Source organism: Phacochoerus africanus, chromosome 4, assembly GCF_016906955.1.
Source record: "Phacochoerus africanus isolate WHEZ1 chromosome 4, ROS_Pafr_v1, whole genome shotgun sequence".
NCBI classification, from domain to species: Eukaryota; Metazoa; Chordata; class Mammalia; order Artiodactyla; family Suidae; genus Phacochoerus; species Phacochoerus africanus.
The window spans coordinates 42,971,417-42,998,946 of NC_062547.1; the positions used below are offsets into that span (position 1 = coordinate 42,971,417).

The window sequence follows — 27,530 nt, forward strand, 5'->3', positions numbered from 1 at the left end:
GAGTTTTGACCAAGGGTTGGGGTAGGAGGCTGGCTTCCAGAGGAGGCAGGCAGAAGGGGGTGCCTAGGTGGATGGAAATCCAGGAACACTGTGATTCCAGTGGTTGGTGTGATCATCAGAATCCATGCCCAGGAGTTCCCATCGTGGCGCAGTGCTTAACGAATCCGACTAGGAATCATGAGGTTGCGGGTTCGGTCCCTGCCCTTGCTCAGTGGGTTAACAATCTGGCGTTGCCGTGAGCTGTGGTGTAGGTTGCAGACGCGGCTCGGATCCCACGTTGCTGTGGCTCTGGCGTAGGCCGGTGGCTACAGCTCCAATTGGACCCCTAGCCTGGGAACCTCCATGTGCCTCGAGAGTGGCCCAAAGAAACAGCAAAAAGACAAAAAAAAAAAAAAAAGAATCCATGCCCACTTGTGGGGGTGGAGCAGGGAGCCTGGAAACTGCTGCCAACTGGAGCCAAGAGGGCCAAGTCAGCAAAGCTGGGTCACCAGTGACAGACAGACTATGAAGAATAGACCAAGGCTGCAGAACCAAAGCTGCAGAAAGACATTTAGGCTGAGACTATCTGGCTTGAGCTGGTGCCCTCTGCCCATTTACATAACAGCTGACAAGGGATGGACCTGCTCAAAACTGCTTGCTGGTATATGAATGTATTTGGAGTGGTAGGGAGGTAAGGGCTGAGCAGCCAGGAACACTGCGATTCCAACCATGACTAAAGAACCACCTTTGTCTTAATCTCAAGCCCTTACTCTATAATAGAATTGGTGTTTTTAAATCAGTTCTCTTTAAAGGTTGATTTAAAGTCACGTTCTATTGAGTTTAGGGTTCCTGTGGAAAGCTATTGATATGTGACTTAGGGAGTGCATTGTGCTGAGAAAATGACTGATTGCAAGCCTTTAATTATCAGTGATGGAGAAGTGTGGAAGCTTTGGCCCATCCATCTCTGGCTATAATGATAGGAAATTAAGAAGTCCAAAGTATGCATTTAAGGTTACAAATTTCCCTCTAGGTACTTCTTTAGCTGCATCTCACAAGTTTAATGTGTTATAATTTCATAATCATGAGGATCATAATATTGTCTCATTTCTGCTCTGATTTATTCTTTAGTCCCTTGCTTATTTATTTTTAATTTTTATTTTGTCTTTTTAGAGCCGCACCCATGGCATATGGAGGTTCTTAGGTTAGGAGTCAAATCAGAGCTGCAGCTGCCTACCTACAGCCCACAGCCACAGCAATGCCAGACCAAGCCACGTCTGTGACCTACACCATAGCTCACAACAATGCTGGATCCTTAACCCAATGAACAAGGCCAGGGATTGAACCCTCATCCTCATATATACTAGTCGGGTTCATTACCACTGAGCTGCAACAAGAACTCCAATCCATTGCTTATTTAGAAGTGTGTTTCCTAAGGTGCTGTAAAGCTCTCTTTTCATGAGCTCATGTTAGCAGACAGATTTGCCATGAGGAGAGACACAGACTTGTGAAGTAAAAAGCAAGCCTTCCAAGTGTTAGCTTCCCAGGGGCTGCTCTACCCCTCCAGGCATCTTGCACTCACACATTGACACAGGCCCTAGGGGTTTCCCCCTCTTATTGGCAGGTGCTTCCTCAGACCTCCCCTCTCCTGCTTCTCCCCACAAGGTACAACCCAGGAAAGCATTCTCCCACTTGTCCCTTAGATGTGCCAACAGTCTTTTAAAGTAGAAGGGTCAGGAGTTCCCGTCGTGGCGCAGTGGTTAACGAATCCAACTAGGAACCATGAGGTTGCAGGTTCAGTCCCTGCCCTTGCTCAGTGGGTTAAGGATCCGGCGTTGCCGTGAACTGTGGTGTAGGTCGCAGACGCGGCTCGGATCCTGCGTTGCTGTGGCTCTGGCGTAGACTGGCGGCTACAGGTCCGATTAGACCCCTAGCCTGGGAACCTCCATATGCTGCGGGAGCGGCCCAAGAAATAGCAAAAAAGACAAATAAATAAATAAATAAATAAAGTTGAAGGGTCACTAAGAACCTGATCCCTGGATTCGCCGTAACCCTAGTTCAGCCAACAGCGGCTACAAAGCTTACTGAACTCTATGAGAAAACAATAGGAAAATAAATACAGAAATGTTGTGAGGCCAACCTGAAACCTACTCTGAGGGCCTGAGCCATCCACATCCTGTGTGAGAGGCCTCTGACCTGGGCCCGCAGAGTTAGCACCACTCCTCAGGCCTGTCACCTATGTGCCAGCTTTCCAGCTTCCAAGGTTCTTTTCCTCTTCCCATCTCCTCCCCTAGGAGCCAGTCTCCTAGCAGTTCAATTCTAAGCAGCAGACACCTGTGCTGGGCCCAGGGAGGGCTGGAGAAGTTGGGGTGACCTCCTTGGTCTTGTCTTCATAGCTGAAACTTCTTCAGATTCAAAGCAGAGCTGTGACCCTCAGAGATGCTCAGAAGCCTGATGTCTTCCTGTGGTTTATTGGATATATAAACAGAATACAGATCCAGGCACAAAGAGGCTGCAGGAACAGCTGGGGACCATCCTGACACAGGCCCCAACCCCGCTCTTAGGGGCATGAGGGAAGCCACACATCTCCAGGCATACAGGGCAGGGCTGGGGTCTGAACAACCTCATGTTCACGTTCTTTGGACACAGCAACACAAAGTGGCATGTGGGATGGGGGTGCTGGGAGGTGGAGGGGGCCCGAGCCTGGCTTTGGGAAAGACACTGATTCAGAGACAAGCCTCTGACAAATGCTCAGAGACGGCTGCACACTCACAGAGCCTGCATTTTTCACTGACTGATGTTCTCCTGCCAAGAAGTCCCAGGAAGCAGAGAGCCGGGCACTGGCTGAGCCACAAAACTCACACTCAGGGCCCTTCCGGAGACTAACTCTGCTATGTTCTTGGAGAAAAGGCACATTGTGAAGCCAAGGGCTGCCCTTGAAGGCTGAAGGTATCCTTGGCACCTGAGGGCCCTCGGAGGGGTGGGCTGCCCATCCACACGGGGATGAGTCATGCTGGACCCTCACTGGGAGGGCATCCCCTCCCCCTACACCTCACAAGCCAGCCCACCTGCCAGGGAGGCAGGTTTGGGGGATGGGAGTGGGAATGGACATGGAGCAGGCATAGTCCTGCTCTTTTAAATCCTTTCCTGAATTACAAGGTCAATAACAGAATACCAGGGCGTCCCTCTTGGGGCTATACGGGACTTGAGGGTCACTGAGCCCAGTCCCCAGTCTCCAGGTCTGACCTCACAGCAGGCCTGGGAACCCACCCTCTTTGCTTCTGAGAAGTCCCCCTGGGCAACGATATGCAGACCTGGGTGTTGCCACGAAAGCCCCCTTCCCTTGCACTGTCTGTGGTTCTTCTGTGGTCAAAAGGGCCAAGAAAGGGAACAGGCCACCATACCCGGGCCCTCCAGTGGGTCTTGGGTCCAGCCCTGGTCCTGGCTTCTCAGGAAAGCTCTCACCTCCTCCACCAAAGCCCCACAGGAGCTGCACATCTGTGACCTCAAGCCAGGGCCAGAGCTGAGTTCCCCAAGCGCCCAGCTGTGGCACTTTCCAATGTGTAGAAGAGGGGGAGCCCAGAGAGGGAGCCACCATGGGCTGGGATGGCCCATTCTGGTCACTCTCAGTGCCTCTGCCTGCTGTTCCATGCTCAGCACCTATCAGCTCTCCACACATTTAATGTTCCCCGCCCCCCGCCTACGCTGGGCCCGCTGGAAGCAGAAAGTGGTCCAGCCAGCCCCAGCCCCCAAGGTCTCAGGACCACTGGCAGGCACAGTCGGTGGGCTCCTGCACGGTGTAGGGCACCCAGGTGCCGTTGGTGGCACAGAAGAGCTGCACGGAGCGCCGCTGCAAGCCCACCTCACGGCAGCACTTGCAGAAGCGGGCATAAGTGTTGATGTTGTAGTTGTAGATGCTGGCGGACGGGCACCTCCCATCGCAGGACACTAGGTTCACCTGGGGATGCGCAGGAGGGTGAGGCAGGCTGCGTGGCTTCCAGCCCCCAAAGCCCTTCCACCCCCACCTCCGGCTGTGCCCCGCCCCCCACCACGGTGCCAGGCTGCCCTCACCGGGGTGTTGCTCCTGCATTCATTCTTGCGAATGGTCATGCGGATAGTCACCTTCTTGCAGGAGCGCCCATCCTCTTTACCTGGGGGAACAGGGTGGGTGAGGCTACCGCAGCTGAGCAGTGCTCCTGGGGCGGCAGGCTGGGCCAGACTGGGGCAGTTAGTGTCATGCTGGAGGGCCCCTCCACCAGCGTTAGTGCCCATGCATTAGAGCCCCTCCCCATCGGAGGCAAAGCCTTTTAACTCAGTGCCCTGGAAGGAGGTGGCGGTGGGAAGGCAGGGGAGATGGGTGAGGCAGAGAGGGATCCCTGGGATGGCCTGGGGGCACTGGCTTGGGAAGAGGACAAGGGACAAGGCAGACTGCCTCTCCACCCTAGCCCCAACGCCTGTCTCTTATCCACTGGCAACCCTGCAGGTGGCCTCTCCCTGCTCTCAGCTTTAGCGTTTGAGAGGGTTTGAGCATGAAGATTCTGCCATTTCCTGATGAATGGAAGCTCCGGTCCCTGGCGTGATGCTTGCACACAGCCAGGATCACTCAGTTTCCAGGGCTGTCAAACAGGACAGGATTAGGGATTCGTCCACCTCACATGGCTGGAAATGGCTAAGCATGCAGTTCCTCTGCCTGGGCCACGCCTCCCACAGCCAATCGCATGGCTCATTCACATCCTCACCTGCTCAAATATTTCCTCACCGAGGCCCTTCCTGGATCCCCTTCCTGAAATTGACTGGGGTTAATAGATGCAAACTATTGCCTTTGGAATGGATTGGCAATGAGATCCTGCTGTGTAGCACTGGGAACTATGTCTGATTACTTATGATGGAGAATGATCATGTGAGAAAAATAATGTATACATGTACGTGTAACTGGGTCACCTTGCTGGACAGTAGAAAAAAATGTATTGGGGAAATAACAATTGATTACAATTAAAAAATAAAAATTAAATAAAAAAAATAAAAAATAAAAGAATCCATAGGGAACAGGGAAAAAAAAAAAGAAATTGCAATTTCATCCCTCCACTCAGCCTCCCTCCCTGACCCCTCCTTTCCTTATTTCTATCCAGGGCACTGTCACCATCCTATGAGAGAAACACTTGCTATGATGCTGTTGACACTTAAACTTTAGGGACTTCTTTTGCATGGGTTCCTTCTACAATTTGTGGTGAGTTCTCTCATTCCACATAAGTCCTTCCTTTCATACCTCGATGTGGATTTCTAAATTTGTGTTCTTTTTCTTAATGAAGACCCCATCAGTTGCATAAGTTTCAGCCTTCATAAAGCCAGCTACATTCATCCTATTGTAATTTCACTTGCTATTCTGTCTCTCCCACAAAAACTTCAGCTCCATGAGGCTGTGTCATTTATGCTGTGTCTAACGTGCCTAGAACATCGGAGTTCCCTTTGTGGCTCAGTGGTTAACAAACATGACTAAGATCCATGAGGATGCGGGTTCGATCTCGGCCTCACTCAGTGGGTTAAGGATCCCGCGTTGCTGTGGCTATGGTGTAGGCTGGCAGCTGTGACTCCGATTTGACCCCTAGCCTGGGAATCTCCATATGCTGCAGGTGTGGCTGAACAATGCCTGGTGTACTGGTGCTAAATAAATATTTGCAGGATGCATAGATGCCCCCGTGACCCCAGGGTGCCTGTGGGAAATGAGGTGGGATCTTCTCTTCTGGCCTCTGGGTTTCAGCGCAGTTGGTTTCCTACCACACAGGCTGAAGGACTCCTGGCCAGAGCCAAGTTCACTTTTTTTCCTTTCTCTGCTCCCAGGAGGTGGGAGAACCAAGAGCTTTCCTCAGGGCCATGGCCTCAGGGCCCTAGACTGAGAGCGGGTGAGTGACCAGCGGGAGCAAAGCAATGGTGGCACTGGGCATTGGTGGGCATTGGGCGCCAGCAGAGCGGGCACTGCCGAAGCATTCCCATGCAAGCCCGGGGTGCAGGTTGCTACCTGGCATGCACTGCTGGCCCGATGGCCTTTGCCAGAGGCAGGGAGCAGGGGCACCACCCTTCCCTCCCCTACACCCCTGAGCTCGAGGCCACCTAGCAGAAGTGACATTGTTGGAATCAGCAACGCGGCTGCACGTCTCCAGTCCCATGGGCTTCCGAGAGGAGTACCTGGGTGGCAGTGGACACTAACCCGTGGAGGAGAGGCGGGGCTAACAGGGACCACGGGAAACAGGGTCCCCAGGGAACCTGGGGAGAGGGACAGGGGTCACAGGTCACAGGGAGCACACCGGACATTCAGGGAACATGAGTTATGGGTCAGAAATCAGCCAGTGAGGCACTGAGCCCAGTTTCCTTGGAATATGTGAGGTGGACATAAAAGGGTCCCAAATTCTACATCCCTCCAAGGAAGGGTTGAGGGCCCTGGGGGAGGGGGGACAAGTGGGCAAAGGTCCTAAGGCTGATTGGCACATGTGTGCACGTGTGGTTGAGGACGCAGGTTCCAGGGCCTAGGTGTGAGGACAGATGCACAGAGCTCTCATTCAGGCTCAAGCAGGAAGCCCATGGGCCCGAGGCCCACCCAGGAGGCACCTCCAAGACAGAGCTCCTGACCACAGGGAGAACTCATGTGGAGGCCATCTGGGCCGAGCAGGGGACCCTGGCTGGGCAGAAAGGAGGGAGAGCAGCAGTGAGCTGCTGACCTCCTGAACCCCACATCTCAAGGTCCCCTGTCTCCAATAGGAAGCGGAGGGCTTTTCTTGGGACAAGGACATGAGCATGGCCCCTGCCCACCTGTCATCTGTTCTGGGGCCCTAAGCCCCATGGCGGAGGTGTTATTCCTTCATCTACTCACCCCTGAAGAGCCACCACCGGAAGTGCCAGGCCAGGAACCCGGCCCTCTGAGCCCTGACATGACACCCTGTCCCCCCACCAGAGCCCCCACCCGGACCTCTACCATGCCCACTCACATGTCCTGCAGCATCCTTCCAAGGAAGGTACCACCGAGCCCCCGACCTAGAGGGAGAGGAGGAGATGGGTGGGAGACCCCGTCCTAGGCCAGGAGCCAAGATCCCAGCAAGAAGCAAAGAGATTGCAAGAGTCTTGACTCCCTTCTTCCCATGATGCTCCAGAGCGGGAGTTCCAAGCCCTGTTGTCCATCAGGCCCTGGCCGGAGGGGGAGGAGCCCCTGGGCTGGGCACAGGGGCTCACCTGACTGGTTGAGACACTGGCACTAAGACTGCCATGGCCACCAGTGAGGTTGGAGGCTGGGTTAAGATGGTGCAGGGCTTCTGGCTTTCCAAGGGCAGCACTCCTTATGCACCCCCCTGCATCATCCCCCTTAGTGTTTCCTGCACGAAGGGTCAGGGTGGGCTGACCCATTTAGGTCAGTGGTCTGGGCTCTATCTTAGCCCTGGATAAGCTACCTCTTCCCCCTGGACTTAGTTTTCTCATCTCTAAAATGGGGGCAATGATCCCTGAGAGCCCCCCTCCTCTGCTATGAAATGGGTAAAACAGTGGATGTGACAGTTCTTTATAAATAAGTGTGTGTGTATGTGTGAGACCCACATGGGTCTCAGTATGTGTGTATGATTTTGTGAGCACATACGTGTGTGTACATGTGTGAGTTTGCATGCCTATGTCTGGGTGTGTGTGAGAGAGTATGATAGGCTATGTGTAACTATTTTCGAGGTAAGACCAGAAATATCTGAATGCCCAATATTAACGTCAGGAACTCTACTAATTCAACAAGAACCTCCAAACTCTCCAGGAAATCCTTTTTCCCTGAGATATGCCCATAGCGACAGCTGTTTATGCTAGTGCTGGCACCTGTTAGCCCACCACAGGACTGAACCTTGCATCTGCGTGGTGCTTTGTGTCCCAGCGTGTCTTTGTGTGTGAAGGTGCATGGTGTATGCGCCGGCTGGCCGAGGTGTTGACATCCCTGTGGAGTGTGTGGTGCCTATGAGTGGCTGACTGCCTGTGCTGGTGTGTATGTGTGCCTACAACAGTGTATCTTTGTGTGCATCTGGGCAAGGCTGTGTGATGTGAGAAAGTGGTGTGATGTGGTCAGAGCAAAGGTACATGGGGAGATGTGGAGCTGGAGGGGGGCCGGGCAGGGCAGGTCCAGGCTCCAGGGAACCCCTTCTTTCTACCCAAACCCCACCCGAGGCACCCCTGCCGCTACCTGCTGCCACCACAAAGACAGCTGATGCCCCTGGCCTCAGGCTGTGCTGCGGGGGGAGGGGGCCAGCACTGACCTTGGCACACTCCGTCTCGTTGAGCGGTGGGCAGCTGATGGGCGAGCGGACGAGCACGGCACCCAGCGGCGTGCTGCTGCAGTGATGGCGGGTGCAGTCTGCGATCCAGGATGCCCCGGGCTGGCGGGCACAGAGGTCACAGGTCTAAAGACAGGTGCAGCCCAGGACCTGGCACTGCCCAGAACCCCATTTGTACCCAGTGGCCCTGTCCCAGCTGTCCCCTCCTGGGACAGCTTCCCAATATGCAGTTAAGGGGTGACATACCAAGAACAGGGAGGTGGTGCCATTGGGGAAGGTGAAGAGGCAGGACACGTTCCTGCAGGAGCCACAGCAGGCTGCCAGGTCCCTTGGGTGCTCATACTCCTGGTTCTGCAGGGCAGGGTGGGACCCGATGGGCCTCAGCCACCCGCCCACCTCCACCCACCTACCTCTCCCACTGTCTATCTGCCTCTGAACCCAGAACCCAGAGAGGGACCCCTGTACATGCTTGGAATGGAAGCTCTCAGCCTCCTTCTATCTCAGGCAGCAAAGTCATGCTTTTGTCAACCCTGAGCCTCCCTTTCAGCAGTTTCTAAGCCCCAGGGAACAAACACAGCATTGCTGGTAATTAAGGGGGCCAGTTTGGGTTCCAGATAGACTTTAGTTTGAGTTCCAGTGCCTGTGGAAATTTTGACAAATGGCTGGGCCTTCCTAAACTTCAGTTTTCTTATCTGAAAAATGGGATTAATTCCAATCCTTTTTATTCAACTAATACTTATTTAGCCCTTTCTAGAAGCTAGTCATGCCAGGTACAGGCCATGTAGAAGCACTCAACAAACAGTAGCAACACAAACAGGCCAAGAGGATAGGGAATGCGCCAGGCATAATAAATGTGTATTTTTCAGAACTCTCGCTGTGGTGCAATGGAATCGGTGGAGTCTTGGGAGTCCCTGGGACATGGGTTCAAGCCCCAGCCTGGCACAGTGGGTTAAGGATCCAGCATTACAGCAACTTCAGCTTAGGTCGTGACTGTGGCTCGGATCTGATCCCTGGCCCGGGAGTTCCATATGCCGTGGGGCAGCCAAAGATGAAAAAAAAAAATTTTTTTTTAAGGTGTATTTTCTCTGTCAAATGCCCACCTTTTTCTAGGCTTTGTCTCTTGCTGCTCTTCTCCCTGGACTCTCCTAACCCAGCCCCGTTCTCAGCACTTTCCACCAAGGTCTCCAAGGCCCCCTCATGCCCACTCTCTAGACTCGTCCTAAGAGCTTGGGCCAGCTTGAAGCTCAGAGCTGATTCGCAAGCACCGAGGGTCTGTGGGCCAGTCCTCCTGTCCCACCCCTACCACCCCTCCCCCGCCGCGCTGCTGCCCCTACCGCCTCACAGTGGACATCACACAGCACAGAGGTGGTGTTGATCTGGTAGAAGCTGGTGAGAGGATCCAGCAGGTCGGTGCAACGGGAGGTGTGGCACACGCCGTCCGCAGAGAGCTCCACCACTGTCTGACCGGGCTGCATCACCCCCAGCTCGCGGCTCAGACACACGGGGGCCTTCACTGGATGGGCATGCAAGGTGGCCACAGTCACTGAGGGGCCAGCACCCACGCGGGCCATGGCCTGGCTGGCCCACCCTCCGCTCCCTCTCCCGACTCACCGCACTCGTATTTGGCGCAGCCACACACATTCTCCACACTGTGCATGAATGCCTCGTCCAGCTGTGACTTCTCCCACTGGGTGGGCAGGGGTGGTCAGCGCCCCGGGGTGGGGAGGACCAGCCCTGCCCTCAGGAGCAGCCTGTCCCCTGGCTTCCTTCTGTCAGTCTCTCCATGCAGTTGGCAGGCCTGTGAGCCTATTAGCCGGGGTTGGGGTGGGAGGGGGGCTCCGGGTTCCCTATGAGCTCAGTCACCCTCCCCGGAGGGACAAATGCCTGGTGTGGCTCCCAAGCCTCCCCAGTGTCCTCTCCTGGGCCTCAGGCCTCTCCTGTCATTCTGAGCACCCGCTGGTCACATCAAGGAGGGACCCCTGCCTGGCTACTGGCCCAGAGCCTTGCTGGAGGCTTCCCTTCTTTCTTTACCAGTTAAAAGAAGAGGATGGGGAGTTCCCATTGTGGCTCAGCGGTTAACGAACCTGACTAGCATCCATGAGGACGCGGGTTCGATCCCTGGCCTCACTCAGTGGGTTAAGGATCCGGCGTTGCCGTGAGCTGTGATGTAGGTCGCAGACGTGGCTCAGATCTGGCGTGGCTGTGGCTGTGGCATAGGCTGGTGGCTATAGCTCCGAATGGACCCCTAGCCTGGGAACCTCCATATGCTGTGGGTGTGGCTCTAAAAGACAAAAAAAAGAAAAGAAAAGAAAAAAGAGGATGGAATGAAAGGAAATATGTGCTGGGGGAAGGGGCCACTTAGAATCCAGAAAATTATGTAAAAAAACATAATTTTAAGCCTCACTTTACATTTCTTAAAGTATATGCACTTCTTTTGGTGGAGAAGCCTGGTGGTTAAGGTCATGTTCTCTGAGGTCAGATTTCCTGAGTTCCAGTCCTGGCTCTGCGATTTACTAGGTACGTGACCTTCACCTTAGTTTCCTTGTTTGTATAATTGGGATAAGCCCAGACTCAATCTTGTTGGGTTGTGGTGAGAATTAATATTTTAATATACATAAAAGGCCTCGGGAGGCTCCTGGCATATAGTGAGCTCTCAATAAACATCAGCTACTGTTATGATTATCATCCTCCTCCTCATGGCGCAGCCACCCCCACCATCGCCACCGTCTTCCTCACTGTCCTCGCCTCTCTCCCCATCCCCATCATCCCCACTGTCATCACCTCCAGCATCCTCATCACCACCCCCGCTATCATCATCATCACTGTGGTACTTAATCCTCACCACCCGGAAGCATGATCAGGCCCATTTTACAAGCGACGGCCCCCTGCCCAGCGTGCAGAGCTTGGGATGAGAGTGCTGACTTGTAACTCAACACTCTTAGCCGTAGATGAAAGGAATAGGGTCTCCAAAAGACTAGGGGAGAGAGAAAAGGAAAGAGGGGGCAGACCAGGGGGAGTGTGGAGGGGCAGGGTCTTCATACCAGATGGCACCGGGGCACCGGGATTGTGTCACAGTCACACTCTGAAAAACAGGAGGGGTCGGGACCCACCTCACCGGAGACGTCCAGGTAGGAGTCCTCTGGGCTTCCCAGACCCCTCACTGAGGGTGCAGCCCCTTCCCTAGCCTCCCTCCATCGCTGCATGGGGGCTGAAGTTCCCCTGGTTGGGCAGGTGGGGCAGTGATGGGTTCTGATGCCAAACTCCACATCAACTATGCAGGGAGGACAGCCAGGTAGATGGATCAATCCCAAAAAAGGGTTGCTTTTGTCCCCTGGGCTGCATTCCTCCCAGGATGCCCATTCCAGAGCAGAGTGGGGCCTCTCCCAGAAGGGACATGGCAAGGATGGAATTTTTGACCATCTGCATTTCCCAAATGTATACTCAGCAAGCTGAGTTCCTCTCAGAGCCTTTGCCTGTGAGCAGATCAAATTCTAAGCTGAGAGGGAGCCGTCTGCAGAGGCACTACTGACTAACTTGGGGGTTCCACCAGCTCTAGCTTCAGGTGGAGGAGAAGTCAATGTCACAGTGACTGTGAAACACACTTCAGAGTCACCCACTCATGCGGCAAATAGTTTTAAGCTCCTATATGACGAGATTTTTCTGTGCTCTGGGGATAAAGCCATGGATAAGACAGACTAAAATGTCTGCCCTCATGAAGTTTATGTTCTAGTGAGGCCTGGAAAAAGCAAGCCAAATATCCAGATGCAAAACAGAGTTTCTCGACTCTTCTTTATTTACTTAATTTTTAAATTGCTCTTTAGGGCTGCACCAGCAGCATATGGAAGTTCCCCGACTAGGGGTCAAATCAGAGTGATAGTTGCCAGCCTACACCACAGTCACAGCAACTCGGGATCCGAGCGCATCCACGACCTACACCACAGTTCAAGACAACACCGGATCCTTAACTGAGAGAGGCCCGGAATTGAACCCGCATCCTCATGGATACTAGTTGGATTTGTTTCGGCTGTGCCACAGTGGGATCTCCTCAACTCTCTTTTGAAACACATTTTTATTTTTATTTATTTATTTATTTATTTTCTTTGTCTTTTTTTTTTTTTTTCCTATTTCTTTGGGCCGCTCCCACGGCATATGGAGGTTCCCAGGCTAGGGGTCGAATTTGAGCTGTAGCCACCGGCCTACGCCAGAGCCACAGCAACGTGGGATCCGAGCCGCGTCTGCAACCTACACCACAGCTCACGGCAACATCGGATCGTTAACCCACTGAGCAAGGGCAGGGACCGAACCCGCAACCTCATGGTTCCTAGTCGAATTCGTTAACCACTGCGCCACGACGGGAACTCCCTCAAACACATTTTTAAATAAAGCTTGCTGGTGTTCATGGCTCACCACCACTCCCACCTGCTTCCCAAAAGTTTTGAGATGAATTTGAACAAGATCGTGTTTATGGTGGCAATAAAGACTATTTAAGGTGGAAAAGTTCCTTTTTGGAACAGGGAACTTGCTTTTTTCCCTTTTTTTAATCCTGGGGAGACTGAGGTTCAGCCCTCAGGGCACAGAGGCAGTAGGGAAGAAGGCCATTTTGGTGGCTCCCCTCTGGTGACTGTGGAGGGATGTCATCCGAGCCACACAGAGGATGGTGGCCTGGCGCCTCTCTCCTCTGGGGCCCTGGCTCTCTGCCTTTGGGGAGGGGCATCCCTACTCCCCTCCCCAGGGACTTACCACAGGACTTGTAGGGGCAGCATCGGTCCGGGCTCCACACCTCCACCAGGGCAGTGCCCAGGCCACAGTGCACTTGGGGGCAGCGGAAGCTCTCACACACTGCGTGGGAGGGGAGGCAGGAGACACATCAGCCACAGACACCTTGGAGCAGGAGGCCTCAGAAAAACACTGGCCAACCCACAACCTCATGGTTCCTGGTTGGATTCATTTCTGCCGCACCATGACAGGAACTCCGTAAATTAAGTCATATTTAAATTTAACCCTTTTGTTCATTTCATTCATGAGGTTTGCCCAGAGTCCATGATGCCGGTGGTACTATGCGTATTAGGTACTGCTAAGGTACAGTGCACCCTGTGTTAAGGTGCATCGTATAGTATATACTAGTGTGATGTCCTCTACAAATACCAGAATGGGCTCGCTTTATTTAATCACTGCAAAATAAAAGAGCTTCAGAAGCTTCAAATTGTAGCCTTGTGCAGGTACAATGGTAACAGTGTCAAAAGGGACCCCAAGGCAGGGGCCCTGGGTCGGTCAGAGAATGAGGCCTATGGATGGAGCCTGGGAGGAATGGAGTGGCCTAAACAATTGTCTCTCCACCCAGGCTTTCCCCTGGCTCTTGGGGGCCTCCATAGAAGGGACAGGGACCTTCCTTAGGAAGCCCCAGAGCTGTCTATGTGACAGCCCAGACTCCCACTATCCAGCTGCCAGGACCTGGCCCTGTTTTCATGGGTGGGGCCTCCTTCCGCGGCTTTACCAGAACTCACCACTAGGGGCTCCCTGTTTCCCCTGTTGGAGGCCCATTGGCCTCGCATGAGGACTTTGTGAAGGTCCCCGGAGCAGTTTCCAGCTCCGGCCCCCAGGTCCAGCAGGACTCACCACACTGGTACAGAGGGCAGCAGAGCTCCGTGGTGTTCCTGTCCACGGTCAGTGCCTCCCCTTCCTGACACTCAGGGATGGGATCTGGACAGTCGCCACAGGCTGAGGAGAGAGAGGGGCCACCACAGTCACAGGCAGTGCTCCTTCTGGGGAGCCTGATGCAGAGCAGGTTGCTGGGGAAGACACCTAAACCCCAGGCGTGACAGGAGCCAGACTCAAGGGTCACCAAACCAAACTCTGGTCTGCTTGCCCTTAGGCAGGAAAGCCAATCTACTGACAGCCAGCTTGTGGTGAAGGCAAGTGCAGTCTTTGCTGCAGGTGCCAAGCAAGAAGAATGGGCAGCTAATTCTCAGAAGACCTGAACTCCTTGCTTAGTGCTGGCAGTAAAAGCTGCACATCCCTTCACCACAACCTGGTGTCAGTAGGTTGGCTTTACTGCGACGGGGTGAGCAGACCTGAGTTTGGTTCATTAACAGTGTTCTGTTGTCCCATGTGACCTGTCCTGGAGACAGAACTCGGAAATTCTCCCTTACATGCACCCACACTCTATTAATTAATTAATTTATTTATTTATTTATTTATTTTGCTTTTTAGGGCCACACCCACGGCATATAGAAAGTTCCCAGGCTAGGGGTCGAATTGGAGTTGTAGCCGCCTGCCTACCCCACAGCCACAGCAATGCAGAATCCGAGCTGCATCTGAGACCTACACCACAGCTCACAGCAACACCAGATCCCTGACCCACTGAGTGAGGCCAGGGATCAAACCTGCACCCTCATGGATCCTCGTTGGATTCGTTTCTGCTGAGCCACAACAGGGACTCCCTCCACCTATATTCTTGAACAAGCAATGATCTTCTCATGCTCAGTAATCTATAGGGTGAAGGAGGGACTGGTCTCCTCTCCCTCCTCCACTTCTTTCTGGACAGGGATCTCACCCTTCTACCTATGCCCACCCCACCCGAGGATCCCCACCCTTCCCTCCCAACCACCCAGGGAAGCAGGGGTGAGCAAGGAGGTGGCTGTGATGCAGGCGTGCGTGCCGACACCTGATGGCTCATCCACCTACCGCAGAAGTAGGAGGTGCAGCACGAATCCCCCAGGCGGCCAGCGATCAGGATCTGGTCCTGGCGGCAGCTGGGGACCAGCTCTGCCTCACACAGGTCTGGGTCACACTCTGGGGAAAGGATGGAGTGTAGGTGCGGGGAGCAGACCTTGACTGGCTCTGCCTAGACTGCTTCCATAGCTCTGTTTTAGTCTCCAGCCAGGACCCAGGCCCCTACCACAGCTGCAGGGCGTCCCCACCCCCGGGGGGGTAGGTATCCCACTCCCCTGCCCCTAGAGCTCTCACCACAGCTGTAGCTGGGGCAGCAGGAGTCCTCCTGGAAGTGGGTGAGGAGCCGGTGGCCTGGGCTGCAGGTGGGGGCAAGGCCCTCACACAGAGTCTGGTTACACACTGGCCAGGGGACCACAGGGCCTGTCACCTAGAGACCAGGACTATCCCCAGCCTCCAGCACTGCCCAGCCCATGGACATACGGCCCCCAGTCCCTTTCCCATCCCTAGGACCCATATTCTTGGAAGGGGCCTCTAAAGGTCACACAGAGGGTCCAGGACTAAGACAGAAGAGCAATAAGAGTTAACACACATTGAGATGGTTGTGTATCTACTGCTGTTCTAGATCAGTATCGATTTCTATAATTCTCACAATAACCCAGAAGGTGGGTACTAGCATCAGCCTCATGTTACAGGAGAATTGATCAAGGCCTGGTGGGCGGATGGTAAATGACCTGCTGGGGCTGCAAGGTGGTGGAGGGAGCATCCACCAGGCTGCCTGGCTCCAGAGCCTGTGCCTTTAAGCCCACACTGATTCCTAGGGCACAGCTCCTGCCCCCCAGGTGGGTCCTCCATTCCTCCAACACAGCCCGCATAAGACACTTCATTTCCCCTGGCTTTGTTCTATCCATCAAGGTCAAGAGGCAGAGCTGGAGTCTTTTAAGCATCCTACAATTAATGTCCAGGGAAGTGCAGGTTGGGACTCACCACAAACAGTCCCCAGGCAGCAGGGGTCCTCGGTGGGCAGGAGCAAAGCCACCTCCCCGAAGCGTGGGCAGCTCTCAGGGCGGGGGTCCGGGCAGCCCAGGTCCACGGGGACAATGGTGCCCGGAGCTTGGCACTGGTGCTGGCAGCAGCCACTGAGGGAACTGTTCCAGGTCTCCCCCAGGGCCCGCGGCACCCCCGTGCTGTCCGTGCAGGCTGCGGAGGGGGCATGGCGGAGTGCAGGGGCCTGAGGAGGGTGGGGAGACCCAGACGGTCCCAGGGAAGACCCTCCCTGGGAAACTGACCACACAGAGCAGCCCTGGAGGGATGCAGTGGGCCTGGGCCAGGGGCGGCTGGAGGGTGAAGGAGACCCGAGGTTGAGGAGGCCCTGTGGGGGCAGAGGAGGAACCTACCACACTTCTCCTCGGGGATGCAGAGCCCTGAGTGGCGCCGGTGCAAAATGGTGCCCTCAGAGCAGACGCAGCCCTCGCCCAGCACCTGGCACTGCTCTGGGTCCAGTGGGCCCAGCAGCCCATCCTGGCACGTCTCGGGGGGCTGACAGGCTGCCACACAGGCCTGGTATGTGGAGTCGCTAGAGCACAGGAAGGCTGCAGGGGCACAGCAGACACCAGGCCTAGCTCAGACCCCAGGCCTGGGTGAGGAGGGGGCTCAGAGCATCATGTGTGTCTCAGCAGAAAGTGCAAAGGGGTTTAGTGTCATTGCCTCCTTCCTCTAGACCAGGAGCCAGCGAAGCACAGCCCACAGCCCAAATGTGGCCTGCTGCCTGTTTTTGCAAATAAAGTTTTATTGAAACAGCCATGCCCATTCATATAGCTATTATATCTGGCTGCTTTTGTACTACAAGAACAGAGCTGGGTAATTGTGACAGAGACCATATGCCCCCCCAAAGCCTCAAATATTTACTCTTTGGTCCTTTACAGAAAACATGTGCCAACCCCTTGCTGTAGATCTGTGTTTTCAAACTTTCTTGACTGTAAAAACTAGATCTTACATTGTCGTCCAAAACGCACGTGCATGTAAAACAGTGGTCCTCAAGCCTGACTACAAAAGAATCACTGGGAGGGAACTCCCATCGTGGCTCAGTGGAAACCAATCTGACTAGTATCCATAGGATGTAGGTTCGATCCCTGGCTTCATTCAGTGGGTTAAGGATCTGGTGTTGCCGATGAGCTGCGGTATAGGTTACAGATACGGATCAGACCTGGCATTGCTGTGGCTGTGGTGTAGGCTGGTGACTACAGCTCCAATTTGACTCCTGGCCTTGGGAACCTCCACATGCCGCGGGTGTGCCCCCCTGCCCCCCCCCAAAAAAAATCACTGGGAGCTTTTGCAACACCATGGCTGGGACCTTGCCCCAGGCCAACTGGATTAGCCTTTCTGATGGTGGGGCCCAAGCATTAATACTTTCTGAAGTTCCCTGGGTGATTTCAAAGGGTAGCTGGATTTGAGAATCACTGATCTATTGAAACAAAAAACTTTTTCACAAAATAATGCTTAACCTTTCTAGGTACAGTGCACACTAGTATTTTTCATTCTATTGCTTTTTTTTTTTGTCTTTTTAGGGCCACACCCATGGGATATGGAAGTTCCTAGGCTAGGGGTTGAATTGAAGCTGTAGCCGCCAGCCTACACCACAGCAACTTGGGATCCGAGCTGCATCTGTCACCTATACCAGAGCTCATAGCAACGCCAGATCCTTAACCCGCTGAGTGAGGCCAGGGATCGAACCTTCGTCCTTATGGATAGTAGTCAGATTCATTTCCACTGAGCCAAGATGGGAACTCCTAAAATATTTATAAGTTTATTAATTAATATCAATAAGTGGTCAGATGAAAAGTTAAACCTGGGAAAGCTTAGATGCGGACTCAGGTGTGTGAGCCTTTCTCCCACTCTAACAAGGGTGAGGGGTGAGAGCCACAGAAGCAGTGGAGGAGCCCCCCGCCCCCACAACTCACGGCAGTAGTCGGAGCGTCGCCACTCGATGCACACGTGGAACTTGTGGCACATGGCCACATACACAGTCAGTGCCACGCAGGGCTGCTGCACATACTTGGTGTCCCGGATCCACAGCTCACAGAACGACTCCGGGGGCACCTGGGCCATGCATCAGACAGTGCTGCCTACCCCGATTCCCCACATCCCAGGCTCAGCTCTTCCCAGCCCAGCCCAGGAATGATGGGGAGCTTCTGCAGGCTCCTGATCTGTCCCAGGATCAATACCTCTGGGGAACTCACTCTCTGGAGGCAGGTGCTGCCATTCCCAGCCCCCAGCCCAGGAGGTCCCCCCACGCTGGACCCAGGTGGCACCTACGAAGCGGTGGCAGGCGCTGAAAGTGCGGTTGGACACCATGCGCAGGCAGGGTGAGCAGTCGGCCGTGGCACAGCTGTCCGGGCGGAAGCGGGTCTGGCCCATGGAGGTCAGGGAGCTGGGCACCTGCCAGCTGTCCAGAAAGGGAGCAGGGTCCTCGGCCTCACCCAGCACAGAACCATCCTCCAGGGTGAGGTCGTTGGCTGCATCCCCATCACAGATACCTGAAAGGGGCAGAATTACCCCCCAGTGGCCATAATACTCTCCAGCACTCCCAAGTTCCCAGCTGCCACACTGAATATTCCTCACAATAACCCTTTGAGGCTGATATCACTATAACCCCATTTTATAGATGGGAAAAAATAAGGCACAGAGAAGCTAAGAAATCCACTGTGTAAGAAACTGTCTTTGTTAGAAAATACACACCAAAGTATCTAGGGATGAAGGGACACGATGCCTCAAACGTACTTTCAAACGGTTCAGAAAAAAAGTGCATTTATAGAAACTGCATATGCATAGAAAAGTGCAAATATAAAATTTACATCTACATATATACAAATGCGCATATATATATATATATATATATATATATTTGGAGAGAGAGAGAAAAAGAAAAGCAAATGGGGCAAAATGTGAACGCTTTTTGGCAAATCTGGGTAAAAAGTACATTGGAGTTCCTTATACTATTTTCGCAACTTCTAAGTTTAACATTACATCAAAATTAAAAGTTACTCCAAAAAAATCTACTTTAGTAGGGATTGCTGGCTAATTATAAGACCTGTCCCCTGGTGTCCCTAGGTGGCCCACTAACCTACTTCTCCCAGGCTCTCTAGTGGCTGCTGAGGCCATGTGGGGAGTCCCCACAAATAGCACAACGTGAGTGAAGGTGATGGACACCACTTCCAGGTCAGATTCGTAAAACCCGCCTGACTCCTTTCCCTCCGTGTGGTTGGAAGCTTGTGTTGAAAATGGCAGAGGCACAGGATGGAAGAAATCTCCATTTGGGAATTTGCGTGTGCAAGAAATAAGCTTCTGTTGTGTGAAGGCACCGAGATGGGGGCAGGGCTGAAGTTGATCTGTCACAGCTTCTAACTTGACCTTCACCTCCAGCAACATCTCTGATGCTCTAGGCGCCAAACACGCACCTCCCTGTCCTTGACTTGGTTTATTCTGCTCCTTCCGACTGAAACGCTTTCTCAGAAGTCCTTCTTTCACGGGCCCCTCAGAGGCACCCATCCCTGAGCTTCCCAATTCTGTGTAACAGGTTCAATCTGCAGGTCTGTCTTGCTCTCTGAGTGCAAAGATTCATTTGCCTTTATAGTCTCACCCTCTCCACATTCTCCCACATTCCCCAGCAGGTGCCCAAGATACCAAGTGTTAGTTTAGATAAAACAGAGCTAAATTGGTTCACTTCTGCTCTGACACCTGAAGGCACAAATTTTGTGAATATAGAGCATGATTTAACACACAAAATCCTCAGATTTTCATCAACAATCCCAAAGGTCAGACTTTGGGTCTTGGCATTGAGTCACTGAAGGGTGTCACAAGGCATCCTAGGAAGGAGCTGGCCCACCAGATGCTGACCACAGCGCTCTTCCCCAGGTGTAGACAGTGGAAAGAAGAAATGGTGAGAAAGAGATGGTGGAGGAGGTGGTGATGGTGGCAGCGCTGTGTGTCTGAGCGTGTGTGTGTGTGTTTGTGTGTGTGTATAAGGAGAGATGTTTGTGTCAATAGAAATGGAAGCTTCATAAAAGAGGTTTTCTCTGATTTGCCTACTATTCTGTCCCTAGTGATGCGTACATGTTAAATGTGTGCTATCTAAATGAAAGAATGAGCAGGGAGCGGACTGATGTGTTAGCGCATGTATAGAGGGCATGGTGAACACAGGAGTCTGAGTGTGAATGAATAAAATGGTTGCAAATAGACAGATGGGGGACATGCGAGTAGGTGTGTGTGTAAGTGCTCCTGTGTCACCACCATCATAATCATGGCAGCCTGTCATGGAGTGCCCTGTGGGGACCCATATTCCTTCTGCCCTTGCAAGGAGCAGCAGCCCACACTCAGACTCCTCCTGTACCTCTTTTATCTCATCAGAATACATCTAGGTCCTTAGGGCATGCTCTCTGCAACCATGCTATAGCCAGAAGAGCACCAGTCCTGTGTTGTGGCAGCTCTGCTGTGTGATCTTAGGTAAGCCACTTAACCTCTCTGAGCCCCCTTTCTTCTTTGTTTCAATGGCCATCTCTCAGGGCTATTGTGTGGACGACCCGGAATAAGTGAGATCAGAGTATGGAAGTGCTTCGTGAAGTGCCCAGGCATATTGCAGACAGGGAGGATTATCTAGTATTAGGAAGCTATCAGGGAAGCTGACAGACAATCTCGGCTGGAGGAACAACTGGTCAGGGCCAGAGCCCTGCGCCATCTCCGGGCTGGCAGCTCCAGCCCTAGAACATAAGACATTAGGGCTCTGCCCTGGCAGCTCCGTGGGTCCCACCTCTGGCTTGGCACTCTGTCCCGGCTTTCCCCGGTCCAGGGGAACCTGTGTCTGGGGGCTTAAGTAGGCTTAGAAGGCATCCCCCTCCCCCCAGCTGGGTCCCACCTCACCGCACAGGCCACGGCCCTGGGCCTTGCTGGCTTTGGTGGCTTCCAAGATCATGAGTCCTGAGCTGTGAAGCCACTGGATCTGGACGTGTGACGGAGTCCGGATCAGGTACATGTGGCCTGTGTCCTCAATTCTGAACCCGAGCCTGCTCACAGGGGGCCACACAGGCTGTGAGTTCACAGACACCTTGTGGGAGAGGGTGTTCAGTGTGAGTAAGACAGTACAGCTCGTCTGTCTTATTTGTCCATCCCTCCATCCCTTCATTCATTTGTCCAACTAACAGTTTTCAAGAATCTGCTGTATGGCAGACTTTGTTTCAAGCACACGCAGCCAAGATACAGCCCAAGGTAGCAATGGAAAAAGTCTTTTTTTTTTTTCAGGGCCACACCTGCGGCATATGGAAGTTCCCAGGCTAGGGGTCGAATTAGAGCTGTAGCTGCCGGCCTACATCACAGCAACACGGGATCTGAGCTGCATCTGCAACCTACACCACGGCTCCCAGCAACACCAGATCCCCAACCCACTGAGTGAGGCCAGGGATTGAATCCACATCCTCATGGATACTGGTTGGGATCATTACCACTGAGCCATGACAGGAACTCTGGCGGCATGGAAAAATTCTGAAAACCTTTTTATGAGCACACAACCATGAAACAAGAAATGCAGTAGCTGGAGGCAGGCAACCTGTATATGCCCAAATAAGCACAAATCCAGAGCCCTTCTAATCATTCTCTTCTTTCCTAATTCTGCTGAGATCATTTCTTCTGGGAGATTTTCCCTAAATCCCCAGTCTCTGGGATCTTCTCAGATCTGTGCTGGCCTTGAAGACAGAATATGTTTGTTTCCTCATCAAGGTCCCCCAGTGGACTGTGAGTTTCTTAAGGGCAGAAACTATGTCTCACTCGGCTTTGAACACCCAGCACTTGCCTTTGGGCCTGACATAAACTGGGGGCTCAACCTATGTTTGTTAAATATGCAACCGTTTAAATACAAAGCCACAACCCCTGCTCTGTATAGACAAGGTTAAATTTGTATTTATTACGGTTATTAGTTTTACTCTGTAGAAATGGGACATGAAAAGATTAGGATCTTTTCTTTTCTTTTCTTTTTTTGGTCTTTTTAGGGCCGCAGGTACGGCATATGGAAGTTCCCAGGCTAGGGGTCAAATTGGAGCTACAGCTGCCAGCCTACACCACAGCCATGCCAGATCAGAGCCACGTCTGTGACCTACACCACAGCTCACAGCAAGGCCAGATCCTTAACCCACTGAGCGAGACCAGGGATTGAACCCACATCCTCATGGATCCTAGTCGGGTTAGTTACCACTAAGCCATGATAGGAACTCCAAGATTAAGATTTTAAAATATGTATAATGACTTCACACCCCACCTACCTAAGAATCACTGTTTTATTAATCACTTTGCAAATTATCTAGTGCATAAACTACTGTATTAGGGAGGTTCCTGGTGTGGCTCAGTGGTAATGAACCCGACTAGTATCCATGAAGATGTGGGTTTGACCTCTGGCCTTGTTCAGTGGGTTAAGGATCTGACGTTGCCGTGAGCTGTGGTGTAGGTCGCAGACACAGCTCAGGTCTGGCATTGCTGTAGCTGTGGTATAGGCTGGCAGCTGTAGCTCCAATTCAACCCCCAATCTGGAATTTTTTTTTTTTTCTTTTTAGGGCCTCACCCATGGCATATGGAGGTTCCCAGGCTAGGGGTCAAATTGGAGCTGTAGCTGCAAGCCTATACCACAGCCACACTAACGTGGGATCTGAGCCATGTCTGTGACCTATACCACAACTCGTGGCAACACCAGATCCTTAATCCACTGAGCAAGGCCAGGGATCGAACCCACGTCCTTATGGATGCTAGTCGGGTTCTTTAACCACTGAGCCACAACAGGAAATGCAGCCTGGGAACTTTGATATGTCACAGGTGCAGCCCTACAAAGCAACAAAACTAAAATTAAAATTAAAAAATAAAAAACAAATTACCGTATTGGATAGAGGGAGCCCCAGCTTGGCAGGCAGAAAACTGGGACCTTGGGCAAGTCCCTGGCACTCTCATAACCTGAGCCTTCCAAGCTGTACAGACTGGGCCATGAGCTCCATGATCCCGGAGCACAGTCCTGGTTCCAGGAGTGAACACTCATATCCAAAGCCCCGGGATCCTCACCTGTGTTCAAGGACTTCAAGCCCAAGAGTGAGGACAAAGGACACAAAGCTAACAACCTGGGCTTTGGCTTCAGACCAAGATGGCGTAATTAGTACTAGATAACCCTTCTTGCATTAAACAACCAATAACTCAATAAAATATACAAAACAATAGTTCTCAGACATTGCATAGGTGGCAGCACAGGAGAGTGATCCCTGAGAAAGGCTCACCTATAAGGTGAGCCTTATGATGGCCCAAGGTCATGCCTTAGAGAAGTTTCCAGGCCACCCTGCAGGAGGGAAGCACCCAAGCAAGAGTCTGGTGGTCTCCCTGAGTTTATGAGACAAGAGTCGGGGGTCATGGATATCAGGATAGCTAAAATTAGCAGAGCAGAATACTGAAGAGAAGAGCTGGGGAGAGGAAAAGAGAAAGAGGGAGAGAGAAAGAGTGAGAAGCTCTGCAGAGAGCCCCCTCCACTGTCCTGACCCCATCCTGAGTTAGCAGCTTAATATATTTTTTTGTCTTCTGTCTTTTTGGGGGCCGCACCCATGGCATATGGAGGTTCCCAGGCTAGGGGTCTCATCAGAGCTGTAGCTGCCTCCAGAGCCACAGACACAGCAGCAACGCTGGATCCTTAACCCACTGAGTGACACCATGGATCAAACCCTCAGCCTCATGGTTCCTAGTCGGATTTGTTTCCCCTGCGCCATGACAGGAACTCCTCAGCTTAACATTGATCAAGGTATGCAGGAAAACTACATGAGACCAGAGACAGAACCACCTGAAAGAAGCAGACAGAAAAATCTCCAGATCTCGCACCTGACTAGGAAGAGTTAGAGCTACCACCAGGTACAGTGGAACATGTAGCACAGGGTAGGGTATGTAGAAGGCTACTGCTTTAGTAGTGAGGAAATACTACCTGAAATAAAGAATAAAGAACAAAATCACACCTGGATAAAGACCACTTTTGCCCTACTCAACAAAGCCAGCCTCAAATGGATCAAATTGTTTCCAAGTAGATCAAATGGATCAAATTGTTTCCAAGTAGAATAACTGTTAAAAAAACTCAAGAATATTTTTTTTTAAAATCAAAGAACACCCAATATCCAACAAGGCAAAACTCACAATGTCTGCAATTCAATTAGAAAATTGTCAGGCATGAAAAGAAGCAGGAAAATATGGAGTTCCCGTCATGGCGCAGTGGTTAACGACCCCGACTAGGAACCATGAGGTTGCGGGTTTGGTCCCTGGCCTTGCTCAGTGGGTTAAGGATCTGGTGTTGCCGTGAGCTGTGGTGTAGGTTGCAGACGCGGCTCGGATCCCGTGTTGCTGTGGCTCTGGCGTAGGCTGGTGGCTACAGCTCCGATTTGACCCCTAGCTTGGGAACCTCCATATGCCGTGGGAGCGGCCCAAGAAATAGCAACAACAACAACAACAACAAAAGACAAAAAAAAAAAAAAAGAAGCAGGAAAATATAACCCATAATGAGGAGGAAAAAAATTTAATCAACCAGAAATGACCTAGAAATGACATATATGATAGAATTAGTAGACAAGGACATAAGTAATTATTAAAACCATATCCAATATGTTCAAAAAAAGCAGAGGAAAACATAAGGATGTTAAGACCAAATGTGGAAGATATGAAAAGATCCAAAGCAAAGTTCTAGAAATGAAAATATACTTAATATCTGTGATTAAAAAATACACTGGATGGGATTAACAAATAATTAGACACTCCAGATGAAAATATTAATGAACGTAAATACAGAGCAACAGATACAATCCAAAATAAAATACAAAAAGAAAAAAAAACTTAAAAAAGATGAACAGATAAGTGATCTATGGAACAACCTCTATAGAACAACTTGGCCTAATATATGTATAATTAGAGTCCTCAAAAGAGAAACAAATTACCATTTCTATAATAATCAAATTGCTTAAAAATAATGATAGATGGAAAATTGTAAAATCAGTCAGAAAGAAAAAAACAAAGATATATTATGTACAGAGAAAGATAATGACAACAGATTTCTTATTGGAAATAAGCAAGGAGAAAGACAGTGGAGCTTCATAGTCACACTATTCACAATTGCTAAAATGTAGAAACAACCTAAATGTCCATCCATGGACAAATGGACAAATTACTGTATAGACATATAATGGAATATTACTCAGCCATAAAAATGAATAAGGTACTGATAGATGCTACAACACAGAGGAACCTCAAAAATACCATGCTAAGTGAAAGAAACCAGGCACAAGTCATATACTGTAGACCGCATTATGTGAAATATACAGAATAAGCACATCTATAGACAGAATGCATACTGGGTGGTTGACAGGGACAAGGGGCATAGGTAAAGGGGGAGCAACTGCTTAATGGGTACAAGGTTTCCATTTGCGGTGATGAAAATATTTTGGAACTAGATGCATAATTGTTGTACAACATCATGAATGTACGAAATACCACTGAATGGTTAACTTTAAAAGAGTGGAAGATAATATGAGAAAAAGAATGTATATATATGTATGACTGGGTCATCAAGCTGTCCAGCAGAAACTGAGAACACTGTAAATCAATTATACTCTAATAAAAAGAAAAGGAAAGAAAGTGGTTATTATATCAATTTACCTCAATGAAAGAAGAAAAAAATGCATCAAAATCTTTAAAGTACTGAAAGAAAAAGTAAAGTCAACCTACAATTTTAAACCCAATTAAAATATCTTTAAGGAAAAAAAAGAGAGATCAAGACTGTTTCAGACATCCAAAAACTGAAAGAGTTTATCACCAGAAGACTTTACTATAAAAATATTAAGGAAAGTCTTCAGGCAGAAGAAAAGTGAAATCATATGGAAATCCAGATCTACCTAGAGAAATAAAGAGCAACAGAAGTGGCAAATATATGGATAATATAAACTCTTCTTATTTTAAAAATCATATTGGAAGATAATTGACTACTTAAAAAAATAGTAACAAAGCACTGTGGCATTATAACAAATGTGGAAGTAAAATATATGATAACACAAAGGCAGGGAGTAAGTGGAATTATACTGTTACTAAGTTTATTAAGTTTTTTTTCTTTTTCTTTTTTCTTTCTTTTCTTTTCTTTTCTTTTTTTTTTTCTTTTTGGCTTTTTAGGGCAGCAGGTGTGGCATATGGAAGTTTCCAGGCTAGGGGTCAAACTGGAGTTGCAGCTGTCAGCTTACACCACAGCCACAGCAATGTGGGATCTGAGCTGTGCCTGCAACCTACATCACAGCTCACAGCATTGCCAAACCCCAACCCACTGAGTGAGGCCAGGGATCAAACCCGCATCCTCATGGATACTAGTTGGATTCGTTTCCCCTCTGCCACAACAGGAACTCCTGTTATCAAGTTCTTATGCTTTGTGTGACATTGAAGTTAGATGAAGTTAAAAACTCTAAAGCTATCAAACTGAAAGAGAAAGCTAAAAATGTATATTAATCTAACAGAGGAAATTAAACTGAATCATTAAAAATAATACAATAGAGGGCATTAAAAAGAAGAAAGGGAGGGAAATGAAGAACAGATAGGGCAAATAGAAATCAAGTAGCAATATCTTGGAATATAAAACCTAATCATGTCGATGACCAAATTAAATGTAATGGTCCAAACATTTCCAATTAAAAGGTAGAGACTGGGAGGCTGGACAAGAGAAAAAGAAGATTTAACTATTCACTCCCTACAAAAGTCTCACTTTAACTAACAAAATACAAATAAGTTAAAAGAAAAGGAAGGAAAAAGTGATCTTAGATATAAACACTAGATGTACACATTAACACTAATTAAAAGAAAGCTGGAGAAACTATTACAGACAAGTCAGAAAGCAGAATTCAGAGCAAAGACTTTTACCAGGATAAAAAAGCCATTTCATACTGATAAAAGGGTTAATTCATCAAAAAGACATAACAATCCTAAATATTATTTTGCCTGATATCATAGTGCCTGATAACAGATTTCAAAATATACAAATAAAAACCTGATAAAACTCCAAGGAAAAACAGACAAATCAACAATTACAGGAGTTCCCATTGTTGTGCAGCACAAATGAATCTGACTAGGACCCATGAAGTTTCGGGTCTGATTCCTGGCTTCGCTCAGTGGGTTACGAATCCAGCGTTGTCATGAGCTGTGGTGCAGGTTGCAGACGCAGCTCGGATCTGGCGTTGCTTTGGCTGTGGTGTAGGCAGGCAGCTGTAGTTCCGATTGGACCCCTGGCCTGGGAAACTCCATATGTCATGGGTGTGGCCCTTAAAAAAAATTACACTCAGAAATTTCAACATTCTCCCTCTCAATAACAGATAGAACAAGTAGACAAGAAATGAGTAAGTAAGGTTTTAGAAGGCTTGATCAACACTATCAGCTTACTCGACCTAACTGATATTTGCAGAACATTCCACTCAACAACAGAATACGGAGTTTCCACAGTGGCACAGTGGTTAATGAATCCGACTAGGAACTATGAGACTGTGGGTTCGATCCCTGGCCTTGCTCAGTGGGTTA

The 27,530-nt window shown here is 50.5% G+C and overlaps 1 protein-coding gene across 1 annotated transcript in view; it reads right to left on the minus strand.

Moving 5' to 3' along the window:
- Window positions 1–3,733: 3,733 nt before the first annotated feature.
- The window catches only part of OTOG (otogelin), a 91,367-nt gene continuing 67,570 nt past the window's right edge, over window positions 3,734–27,530 (minus strand). The window contains exons 40-56 of the mRNA XM_047774287.1: window positions 20,850–21,033; window positions 18,249–18,469; window positions 17,894–18,032; window positions 16,331–16,525; window positions 15,921–16,133; window positions 15,231–15,335; window positions 14,949–15,056; window positions 13,881–13,982; window positions 13,005–13,103; window positions 11,306–11,346; window positions 9,876–9,951; window positions 9,599–9,777; window positions 8,511–8,615; window positions 8,247–8,366; window positions 6,957–7,002; window positions 4,048–4,127; window positions 3,734–3,934 (exon numbers count right to left, since the gene is read on the minus strand). Of these exons, the coding sequence (XP_047630243.1) occupies window positions 3,734–3,934; window positions 4,048–4,127; window positions 6,957–7,002; window positions 8,247–8,366; window positions 8,511–8,615; window positions 9,599–9,777; window positions 9,876–9,951; window positions 11,306–11,346; window positions 13,005–13,103; window positions 13,881–13,982; window positions 14,949–15,056; window positions 15,231–15,335; window positions 15,921–16,133; window positions 16,331–16,525; window positions 17,894–18,032; window positions 18,249–18,469; window positions 20,850–21,033 (2,214 nt within the window). The remainder of the gene's footprint in view (window positions 3,935–4,047; window positions 4,128–6,956; window positions 7,003–8,246; window positions 8,367–8,510; window positions 8,616–9,598; window positions 9,778–9,875; window positions 9,952–11,305; window positions 11,347–13,004; window positions 13,104–13,880; window positions 13,983–14,948; window positions 15,057–15,230; window positions 15,336–15,920; window positions 16,134–16,330; window positions 16,526–17,893; window positions 18,033–18,248; window positions 18,470–20,849; window positions 21,034–27,530) is intronic.